This window comes from Penicillium cataractarum (assembly GCF_028827025.1).
Source record: "Penicillium cataractarum strain IBT 29864 chromosome Unknown utg000002l, whole genome shotgun sequence".
NCBI classification, from domain to species: Eukaryota; Fungi; Ascomycota; class Eurotiomycetes; order Eurotiales; family Aspergillaceae; genus Penicillium; species Penicillium cataractarum.
In genome coordinates, this window is record NW_026622738.1 from 5,720,005 (window position 1) to 5,732,061 (window position 12,057).

Below are 12,057 nucleotides of genomic sequence, written 5' to 3' on the forward strand. Positions count from 1 at the left end.
TTACCACCTCGCTCTCAGCGGCAGGTAGGCTATTATTAGCTTCGTAATATTCGACAACCATCTTGTTAATACGGGGACATGAAGTCTCAAAGTCCTTCCAAGTGCGAGAAACTCCAGCCATTCTATTGAAGTATTCCTCTTGGTCGGAGACACTTAGAGTTAGTGATGATGAGAATGCCCCCAATCCTCTTCAACGTCACTGACGCTTTGACAGATACATTCAGCTACAGGAGGAATACATCAAGAATAAGCAAAGGTAAGTCTTCCTAACGTGTCGGTTTTTGGCAGCCGGAATCGATGACTGACCTCTGCGATTCAATATAGGAGCTTGAAGAGGGAGCTTGTCCGAGCACAAGAAGAGATCAAACGGATACAGAGTGTGCAACTGGTGATTGGGCAGTTCATGGAGGCCATCGATCAGAAGTATGCTCGACCCTTCAATTCAAAAAGAGAAGGGGCATCGATGAGATCGGAGTTGGATGACCGGTCTGGAATTGACGGTTCCAGGCAAACAGTGTTGTCGTAGGTGTCGTGAAATAAAGGCGGAAGGGTTCGGAGGACCATCTCCCGAGGGCCTGGATGTGGTCATTTCTCAGGCCCGCGTTATGGGCGTGCTGTGCCGCCCCTTTCCTGAAACTACGACCAAAACAGCCATCGTTACGACCAAGCAGCCTGGACATGTCGGACACTCTACCTCGCCGGATTGTTGACTCCACACAGGCATATCAGCCTCTCTTCCAGATTAGTTCCGTACTTCCCAGATTTGTGATCTCGTATCGCTGGTGGGAAGATGAAGCCGCAACTGTTCTGTGGGCATTCAACATCCCTGAGATCTGCCAAGTGATCCGCTTTGGGCTTTCTCATATGCTAGAAATTTATAAGTACAATCATCAAGTATAGAGGGCTATCGAGCCCTTAGAGACATAATTATACAAGCGAAACTTAGTCAGGAATAAGTCTAATACTTGGTTCGATTATAAGGTATAGGAAGTACTTTAGGCTCGTTTAGCCTTCCTACACTTCTGCTCTTGCCTCAGAGTTAATAAAAGGGAAAACCATTAATGAATCCAACTAACCCTTAAGTCTACTTAAGTATAGATATTCTCCCCTGGCCCCGATCGCTTACTACTTTCTAATTCACTCTTTCGGACCATTATCATTAACTGAATAATTTCCCAGCGGCTACATACGGAGTCCTATTTCCTCTTGATGACTGCCTACGTAGGCTACATAGCTAGAGTCATGAATATATCGAGGATGACCTGCGATGTGCCACACCGTTTCAGTAGCTCCTATGAGTATTTACCAAAATCGGTCCGTTAACCATCAATGGCCATATATGAGAGATTGAAACAGAAAATCGCACGCTAGATCAGGCCTTGCGTGGAAAGAAACCTGTTCTCGACAAGAATTGCGTAGTCTAGGCCCGAGAAAGTCTGCCTGATTCTGGTCACATAGATCTCGAGAAAAGCCGCCGTAGACCGAATCGCCATAATTTAAACGCGGGTGGATTTAAGCTCGCCAAGGAATTGCAAGGTATGGGGTATACTGAGCGGAGAGTAATCACCATCAGTCCTAATTTACGTAGCTGATTGCTATTGGAGGGTCGCTCGGCGGTTTACGCTGTTTCAAATAGGACGGCCTCATCTCGAAGCCTGGACTTCGTTGCCAAAGATAATTAAAGCAACCCTTTTTTTCTAGAAAATCTTGGTCCCAATTACCTATGGAGAGTGCAATTGGAATTGCGAAATTCCTGGTCGCATGACCAGGAAGGCTGACTGCAAACGGCGCGCCAAGACTGGCCAAGCCTCGCCAAGAAAAGCCGCTCAGGTTTTTACCGTCTGGTGTGATTCGTGAGTCAGCGCTTCGAGTGCAGTTTTGGTTATAAGCGAGGAGTATGACTCCTGCTACCGCTATGTTCACCGCTCTGAGCCTTTCTGATGGGCACGTAGGTTTGCTGACCCACTAGCACTAATGAACATTAACTAAACGGGTTGATTGATGAATTATCCGGGAGATCGCTGCTACGAACCTCTCATATGTAGCCTAGCGGGCAAGTATTAGCTTATTCTAATACGGTAATGCTAAGTCGACCGAATCTAGCATCTCATAATAGATGTAGGTGCAGGGAGTCATTAAATCAACCCTGAGTAAAATACTACCTTTAGCTCGGCACCCCCTTAAACCATCTCGTGTCAGCGCGAGTCTCACTCTGATGCCATTCCATGGCTGATCCGCAGCAGTATCCAATCCGCTGGCTCATACGCGCCGGTAACTAAAGCAGCGGGCTCGCGCGGGGTATTTACGCTCCATTCTGATCTGTTTTGGATATGTGGCTCGGTGATCCGATCCGTCGTATCGTAGAGGGAACACTTGATCAAAAATGGAGATACGATACCGGATTTCGTTGGTTGTGATGCCACAAATGCTGCGTCGAAGCTTTACCGTGGCACTATCGTTCATAATATTGCGCGTCAGTCCTTTAGTATGGCGTGCAGTATATAATTAAGCTCATCTAGTGTAGGCATTACTCTTAATCGTCGCTTGTTTGTGGAGATTTGATGACCCTTAGTCCTAGTCATATGGCACCGCTTTGGCTAGAAGTATCCAGTGGTTAAAAAAGCCGAAAATTAACACGAAGTTATTAATATCGATGGAGTCGGCTCAGAAAATCCAGGGTTGCGATTGCAAAGGCCCACGGCTTCTTTGTTTTTATATTTAAAATAAGATTTCCCTTTGGACCACAGAACCTTTGAGGAACCACAAATAGTAATCGAGTTCTAGGCTGGAATTTTATTGTTTTTCGAAAGTCACTCGTTGTTTATCTGATCAAAACTCTCCACAATGATGCTTACGGCTAACCACACAGGGGAAATAATAAGCGCCTTGTTCCATCAATCCTATGTCTAGGCCTTTCAGGTAGCCAGAGTAACTCTGGAAATTATGTCTCCCAAGGATCGGGTCTTATGATGCGGATACCCAGCGTTACTGAAATCTAGATTTAATCTGGAGAACGGCCTAGATGCTTCGAGCTGCGTATATATATTACTGCTTCTTCTCCTGCAATAACGACTAAAATTAGTTAAGAACATGAAAAACATATGAATAACTTGTGGTACCATCATAAATATGGCCCGATATCTTTCAATCTTTCTACTCCTCACTCTGTTCAGTCATAATGTGCTCGGGGCCGTCGTGCCGAAATCCGATGGAATATATGATGAATCTCTCGAGGAAGCCTTAAATAGCGACGCGATCTCTGGCTACGAACCGGAATCAGAGGACGCGTTCATCTCTCAAGTGGATAGCGATTGGGAGGCTTCTAGTATTCACGCTACTCGAGACGCTGATGCTGCAGCTAATCTTCATCTGCCTCGCTCTGCGGATGATGAAAAAGATCTCCACCTTTTCGATCTGGATGACACAGATTCAACGGACCCACTGTTAATGCCGGAAACAGTTGAAGCTCGAGCGCCTGCAGACTGCAACAATCTCATTCGATCGGGCATCGACAGCTGTAAAAGGGCTGTGCAAAGCGGCATCGCGGCCTGCAAAAAGAAAATCATTGACGATGTTGCAGCTTGTCATATCCAAGTCCGACAAGACATAGATAAATGCAAGAAGAAGGCCAAAGACCCGTTCACCAAGGGTCGTTGCGAGCTTCAACGAAAACCTCGTGATTTGCAGTGTGAATCACGAAGATCGAAAATTCCTACCTGTGAGAAGAGTCGTCCTAAGGTCCTTGTTTGCTGTGAAGGTCTTAGAACACGGGTGCAAGCACTGTGCGCTGCGAAAGTGGTGTCCATCGAAGCAGTCCGCAATGGACTGCAACTGGGTCAACAGCAATGCATTCGAGGCCTCATAATTTGAAGTTTGACGTTTGGAAAAATCAGTTCGTTATACTATCTAGGATTGACAAAGTACAAAAAGGACATTATTGACTCTTATCAGATAAGGTCCCTAAAATCAGTCGGAAACGCACTCATTCAACAAAACTTCGCTCAAACGGAATATGAGGAGTAGGTTATCAAATACATATCTTGTTCGTTGAGGTTGTTCAAAAAGAAAAAAAACAACTGAAAAACTCTGATCATGGATTGGAAGGTGATTTTCCTTTTTTTCTTGTCCTTTTCTTTTCTTTGATCGGTGTTCTTTTCATGGAAAACACGAAGAAAGTTTATTCAGTAAAGGAATAACTACAAATCTTCGCTTGTTTATACGGAGGTTCACCAACCATTCTAGGTGGTTCTTACCTACAATTTGTACCTCTATCCTTACCTGACACGGCCTGTCTTTACTTGTGGGCTATTCTGGGGGTTTAGGCTGTCCTTATGGCGTCACTGCAGTAAATTTGCCAATAAAATGGAGAAGTGTTCGGTTTTCGCTCCATCTCTGCTATGAACGGCGAATCTGAATCTGGGTATATTGCGGCTTCATGTAGCTGAAAGTTTCCCCGTCTTAATCTCGACACGAGATGGTATCGGATTACTGTGAAATTCGCGAAGCTCTTCTACAATGAGTATGGGTCCGGTAGTAAGGACAGGTTCCTGGATGTCAGGAATTAATTGAGGTGAGATATAGGTAGAGTGTTAAAGGACTTATTTGATTAGAACGAAAGAAACCCAGGAATTTGATAATAAGCAATCATATTTCGATCGTGCAAGAACAAGGAAGTAGGAAAAGCAGTAGGATGGGGATAGGGAAACAATAAGCCTAATGGATGGTGATAGTGATGACATGTAGTTTGTGTAATTCACAGGAATCTTTTAATTGTCCTCGCTTGTGGCGATTCGACCCTCCTGATATTTTCTTTTGGAAAAGAGCCCAAATGCCTATTAGGCTTATAATTCACAGTGGAAGTATCGTGTTGTAATGCAGGTTGTAAAGGTACGAATTCTAGAGTGGTTCAGTTTTTACCTGTCGGGCCACGGCCTTTGAATGTGATACGCGCTGGCAGCAGCCAAACCTGACGAGAGACTATTTTATCTGCTAGAAGCTTCTGCCAGAAGTTGACCAAGACCAAAGAATGGTGTGCATACCATCCACATCCCTTGATTCCACATTATGGCCCACCGATGGTATGGTGAGAGTTGGAGCCCAGAAATAAATGTCTATTCATTATAATCTGATAATGAAACCCACACAGGCGATGGAAGAGCTATATAGACAGCCTTCTTCGCTCTCAGGATAGAAATAACCTGCCATTCATTACGTTGGTCATTCCAAACAAGTTCTAAATCTTGACACCATACTGGTTCCAGCAACGGATTTACGAACATGCCCTTCATAATTCTTTCTCTTTGAGCTGTGCTTCGATTAACACGCTCCTTGGCAAATTTCCTCCAGATAAATGGGGTGGGCGTCAGGCTCTGTGTGGACATAGGCCTCTCGGCAGAGTGGAGTGACGAAGATTTATAATTGCCGACGTAGGATATATCATCTCCGGTGGCTGAAAAGGTCACCTCGGTATTGGGTTAACTTATGTATAAAACCATAATATTCGCATTAGGTCCTTGGGAGGGTTAGTTAAGCGGATTGTACTCGGTATCATTGGTCAGTATGGTATCTCCTTTTGCGTGTCGACCGCAACAACTTGTTCTACAACCACCACCCTCGCTGATTTTAGTGTTGACTTATCGGTTCTGAAATTCAACCATCAATATTCCTGCGGTTTGAATTATATAGAAAATAGGTTGTTTAAATGACGACGTGGAAGGTGCCCTTACACCCCAATAGGATGATACTGATAATTGATCATAGAGGACAATGGCCTCGGCAGTTGTGAATGAGTATATGGATGTCAAACGGTCTTCTTATGCCATAAAATAAGTTCTTTCTCCATTGTTCAGCCACCGACAAGTGAGAATTGCGTGTTCAGCCTGTATGTACGGGCTACAGATCTCCTTTAGCGGTCTACATCTTAGTCTTCGGCTGGTTTATTACCTTCAACTTTTGTAAAGATTAAGAACGCTGTGATGGAATTATTTCTCTCCATGACAGGTTATGTGTCACAAGGCTTACGAGTTTCACCTAAGAGTGCTAGATGTTCCTACTGAAGTACCCTTCCATAACCCGTTCCACATCCCGGTGCCGACGCGTAGCTTCGTTCTCTCTTCCGCCCGGACCCTCATAGGTTCGCGCTCAATTCTACCACGGCACTGACCCTAGTCCCCGAGCCAGCAGACAATATAAGAGCACACCTAGTTTGAACACGGTCTATCTCGTGTTAGTAATCGTACCAATCGTTGCCAAAAAGACCCCGAAGAAGGCAGTCAATGTCCTTTGTAGCAACTGTCAGTACTCTCATGGCTTTCGTGGGTATTTGACATTTGACGATTAGATCCTCACAATCAACATGGGATAGAATCCGACGCCACTTCAAAGCTCAGGGTGCTTCGAGAATTAATCGTTTACTATAATTGGCTTATGTACGGCTGAGCGGAACGGGAAGCCTTATTCTCCACACGCCATGGTCGTATGTCTCGAATTTCCAGAATAAGGGCTAATAATCTAAACCTCCATACGAGCGTTGCCAGCGATAAATCTGTCCGTACATAGACGGCCTAGTAGCCAAAATTGAATATCTGACGATTCCTGGCGTTGCATCGTTCCTCCAACTAGTTCAATACATTCCTCATGAAAACGCAGTGGCGCTTGGCTACAATATTCAACACGTAAATACTACTTACACATGGAATATAATTGCCCTTATCAGGAGTGGGCCGATCGTCTATTTGGATCAGACCAGTCTTCTTCAGGAATGAAGGTGTCGGAAGGCCCGCCAGCAGTCATTACGCGCTCAGTATTATTCTCCAACTGGATAGTTGGGTGAAGATTGCGGCCACTCCCTGATTCCCTAGATGACGAGCTCCTCGACCCACACTTTCTCCGGATCCAACTGCCCTCCCCAATCCAGCTTGGAGCATAGTATCGGAGGGATTGACGGAGATAAGGGAGAGAGGGGCAAATTATAGTCAGGTTAGCCTCGATAAGTCTAAAAGCCCATTCGTGAAAATGAGAAATACTAATGACATGAATCATGGACTTTACTCAAAAATCAAGGCTTTGGTAATGGTATATGGTTGGTCACTTGAAGTAATCGAGGGAATCAGAGTGGCTAAACGAAGAATACTCGTGACGGTCGTTCTGTGTGGAATCAGGGTAAGCCTAGTCCACAGCAGAAGTTCGGGTGATGAATGCTAGGGAGGGTGAGATATACAAACTGCCAAACCCGAACATAAATATCATGCCTAGTCGCTGGAGAATTGGCAGGAATCGTAGCTGGTATACGATTGGGATGGGCATAAGGATCAAGATGATATCACTAGCAGCAGCAGTAGCTGCTGTTGCTAGGTATAAACTAGGCCGATCAATGCAAGAGCCGCCAGTGATGCTCGGATCCCAGCTTTTATCAATAGGAGAGTTAATTTAATAGAGACCTCCAGAAAGTAGAGAGCCTTATAAGGACTATTAATACGCTAGTTTTCACAGAATAGATAACCCTATAGGGTATAACTATATTAGGTATAGTCTAGTTTAGGCTAGAAGAAAAGAATATAGCTCGCTGACTAGATAACTAGTTAACTAACTAACGTTAACTAAGTTAATGAGTCCTTATAAGTAGGCAGTGGCTAAGTGATCACTGAGCAATCGCTGAGCAGCCATCGATGATCACTAAGCATCCATGATTGGTCACTGAGCAAGCATATGACCGCACTGACCAGATCACTGACCATGAGCCTATGCTAACATTTACTCAGTGAGCCTGCGCCTGATCGCCCTCATTAAAGCGGCGGCAGCCCAGACAGGAAAGTCCCACCTGGCGAACATTATCCTGTGTATATGGTTGCATATAGGTAGTGCCAGATCGACCAGTCGGTATTAAAGCCGGTCTCATCGAAGTTCTACATATCATCTATAGTAATCCCGTACCGCGTGATTATCTCTTATTAGAAATTAAACTAATCTCCTACCCCCTACCTATCTGGGTACTTCTTTCTCTCGATGTCTATCGCTCTCCAGCGGCGAGAGAAATACTCCGGACAACGATCAAGGAATCTTCGTGGCTAATTACTACTAATAGTAGGCAGCTAGAATCATAATAGCTATAGTAGCAATTACCAATCGCTTGGACGGTAGATAAATCAAATCGAGGTAATCGATATAACGGTAAAGGGCTTTTTCTTGCGATTCATCAAGTAGGCGACCGTTAGATTACTGGTCAGAAAGAGATAGGCGTCCTTTGTACCTAGCAAGAAGCCGCTAGTACCGTAGGTTTGTAGTACGCGCCCACACCTTAATATTAGGCTTTTTAACGTTCTCTAATTCAGGGATAGCTAATTAGATGCGGGATTCGATAGATTCATTATATTATTTCGGTTTAGGCATGGTGGTGGTGAAAAATTGCGTGTAGAAAAGGGGTGTTCACTATGGAAAAATGCGATATTGTGTCGGAGGGCAATATCGTTTGGTGGTGGACCACTCGCTACGCGAGGGTTCGAAATAAATGGTAATTTATGAAAGGGGTCGGTTACATATGGTGGCGCCGCAAAAGTTTGAGATCCCGCTACTGACCGCCTTCTCAAGATAAACTAGTGCTGGCCTGAACTAATAAAATGGTCTCAGACCGGCGCCACGATAGAAATACAGATGAAATCTGGATTGGATATGGACGTTCCACGTCACTGTATGTGGACTAATTCCATGTCACTGTAATAAATCTCTCCACTTTCCACGACAGCTATCTTGTTTGGGTAGCCGCCGCTTTTATGAGGGTGGTTTGGCTCAGGCCTAGAGAGGAAATGTTAGCATAGGCCCATGGTCAGTCATCTGGTTCTTGGAATAGTAAGGGTGCCCAGGAAAACATGCATGCAATTAAGTCGTAGCGAGTGAGGTCTGACGATTCAGCAATGGCACCAAAAATGTAAAACATATATATTCGTATGATAACTCTTTCTTCGACTACAAAGCAGCCATACACGCATTAGACGCTCCTCCAACTTTACATTTGGTTTAAAATGTAGCACAAGAAGCAAACTGTGCTCCGCACATATACACCACTGTAATATGGTATGATTTGTCAATTTCATGTAGGTATACTCTACTAAACTGGGATTTCCTTTAAACTAATGACTGTAAGTAAAGTAAAAGTCTCTCCCGTCACGTAAACCCGGGCCATCCTATCTAACCCTCGCCATGATAGCGTAACATTGAGAATTGCTTAGTTTACGGCTTTGGTGTATGATTTTGAAGCCAGCGGTAAAGCTCTTCCGTCCAGCTAGTCTTGAGATCGTTTAACGCTAGGCCGACACCATGCGGTCCACTAGGAAGGATAAGGATCTCGAACGGGCATCGATGGGCGGCCATGGAAGCTGCGAAGAGTAACGAGTTTTGGACCGATACGCTGTCATCGTTGGCTGTATGGAATATAAAGGTTGGCGGTGTCTCGCTTGTAACCCTGGTCTGAGCCGACATTTGATGACGTATCTCAGGTTGGGCATCCTCCCCGATCAGGTTCCTCATCGACCCCATGTGCGCGGTACCAGGCTCCATCGATATAACTGGATAGGCCAAGATGGCAAAGTCAAGAGCTGCTGCTGGGCTAGTCGCGGTTACGGCTGCGAGATGTCCCCCAGCTGACCAACCCCAGATGCCGAGTATGCGGACCCGATCCTGGGCACGTATTTGACGTACCGCTTCGAGAGCTTCCTCTTGCGGTTTGGGGTAGATCGGACGAATGCTACTCGATCCAGCCACAGTGTACTCGAGAATCCAAGCATCGTATCCCCGATCGTTGAGCCACCGCATTGGATCATAGCCCTCATTCTCCATGGAAAGCCTTTCATAACCGCCCCCAGGCAGCAGAAGAACACCTGTCGCGTTTGGTGATATTGCGGGGAAAAAATGTAGTTTCATCTTCGTAAGAGAGAAAATTCCGAGGCCCGGAGTAGGATGGGATGCTATTTCCGTAGTATCTCTGCGTTTTCAGCTGTACAGCCCACGCAAAGTGAGAGAAGATGGACATAGATACCATCCAGCCTTACTTTTCTCGCTTTTAACGTCCAAATCACGTGAGACCTATATCGTTTGGGTGAGACTACGGAGTACAGGGACCCAATAAGAAAAATGGTCATTGAGCAGCTGACCAAAGTGGCCCCCTACTTAATCCCCGTCCTCGTCACAAAGGCCTCCGGTACTCTCATTGATCCCCCTACCGAGCATATCTGCAAAGGTCGCGAGATCATGGTTACCGAGAACCCTGCTATTCATCTGGTCTGGTACTATAATTCTTTGTATCTAAAGCATATTCCACATTTTCTGCTCAACTATAAGTTTTGAAATATGTACCTTCCACCACCATCTTAATATGATGTCGGTCAATATCCACAATCTTCCCGAGAGTCCCAAATATAATATTATAGTGATATGGGTAGGTGGGGGGGGGGGGGGGGGGGGAGCCTTGTCCCATCGTGCGACCAGGCGACAGAAAGGACTTCACTGTTTTTCCCCAAGTCATCGCGGATTTCTCTCTGCGCAGATTCCAGATTTAATAGTTCCATCATCCGATAATGATGCGAGCTAATTTTTGTCATTTGGCCGAGCCAGGGTAAACGGGCGCCTGAAGTTTAAGTTTTGACAGTGACGTGGATTATCAAAGTAGCCCAGTGACGACTTGTCCTTTACGATGTCCATTGTTCCTTTTCGAAAAAAAAAATAGTTCCCAAGATAATTCCGAAAACAATATAATCATGGCTTTCAAAAAGCTGAAAACCGTCCATTGTGATCACAATCCCGATAAAAAGAAGGATCTTTTGTCCGGGTGTGGTAAGGCTCTCTTCGGGATACAGATCGTTCTAGGTAATAATCTTCTCGTGAGAAACCACAAAACGAGATTATATAATCTTAGTTAGACAACAAAAAAGAGGTCTCTGATATCGTAATTCTCGTCTTCTTTGACTTTCTCATTATCATCGTTATGCGCTAAATCGAAGATAAGTAGCCAAGTAACAAAGATAGTAATTAGCAAGAGGCCTAGGCTGGATAATGAATACATCATAATCATCAATATTCGGAACCATCCATTCAGACGTATATAAGTGAAACCCATCCTAAATATAGAGGGGCCCTAAGTAGGTGGGTTTAGTTAAGTGTATGTTGTGAAGAGCCATATCTCACGGGCCAGGTGAAACTTACTCTCCCCTTGTTCGCTTGTCAATCTGTCGCTAAGTTATCTGTAGCGAAAAGTTAGATGGAGAGGTAGAGGTGCGGGAGCAGATAATAAAACAATAATAAAACAATAATAAAACAATAATAATCGGTTTGGGTGGGCATCATGTAGTCCGGGAGAGTAGAAAACTCTTGCCTTACAGGCTATTCTTTCTAGAGGTTGGGAGAGACTATTTTGAAATATGAGATCCTGGGTAAACTGGTGATGAGAGAAGGTGATTGATATTATAGTCAGGAAATATACAATTCATATATCCCCAATGGCTAGTATGTATGTTACGTTTTATCCCAAGTTAGAACCCCGGATGGGTCACCTAACTTTAATCCGCACCCAACGCTAGTAAAACCGACCCCAGCCCTGGTGTATATTGGCCCTGGTCGTGAGGAAGCTTATGCACCACTGGGAAACAGTGTGTAGATAGGGTAGCTAGGTTTGAGCGATGTGATTGGGGGAGACCGAAGAGAAAAGGCGAGCATCGGAGCTCCAGCACTTCTCCCTTCTCTCCAGTTCCAGTATTCTCTGCGGAATGCACTCTTTTGCTGAAGGACAGGCTCCTGCCATAGTCGGTATTCACTAAGGCTGATTCGTGGGTATTCATATTAAAGACATGAGCCTAAAGGTTGGAGATACTAGCGAGCGGTACGCGTCGAATGAATTTATTATCCTATGTTGTTATCGACGAAGGTTGGTTGCAATCCCAAGGTTAGGCTCTGGTAAGCGTGAGGGGCGCTTAGCTTCTTAAATACTATGAGATTTTCCATAATATTGTACAAAAACGGCGAAATTCTGATTCAAAATGAGTCTTACGCTTTCCATTGGCCTGACTACAA

The 12,057-nt window shown here is 44.9% G+C and overlaps 3 protein-coding genes across 3 annotated transcripts; 2 read left to right on the top strand and 1 right to left on the bottom strand.

Moving 5' to 3' along the window:
* Positions 1-3,129: 3,129 nt before the first annotated feature.
* N7496_004097 (uncharacterized protein) lies at positions 3,130-3,870 on the top strand (the record flags this gene model as incomplete). Its single annotated transcript, XM_056697028.1, has 1 exon — positions 3,130-3,870. One exon carries the CDS (start codon positions 3,130-3,132, stop codon positions 3,868-3,870), a length of 741 nt encoding a protein of 246 aa, XP_056559240.1.
* A 5,355-nt stretch (positions 3,871-9,225) lies between these two features.
* On the bottom strand, positions 9,226-9,831 carry N7496_004098 (alpha/beta hydrolase; the record flags this gene model as incomplete). Its single annotated transcript, XM_056697029.1, has 1 exon — positions 9,226-9,831. The coding sequence occupies one exon, from the start codon at positions 9,829-9,831 to the stop codon at positions 9,226-9,228; it is 606 nt and encodes a 201-aa protein (XP_056559241.1).
* A 294-nt stretch (positions 9,832-10,125) lies between these two features.
* On the top strand, positions 10,126-10,338 carry N7496_004099 (uncharacterized protein; the record flags this gene model as incomplete). The annotated part of the gene is made up of 1 exon (XM_056697030.1): positions 10,126-10,338. One exon carries the CDS (start codon positions 10,126-10,128, stop codon positions 10,336-10,338), a length of 213 nt encoding a protein of 70 aa, XP_056559242.1.
* Positions 10,339-12,057: the final 1,719 nt, after the last annotated feature.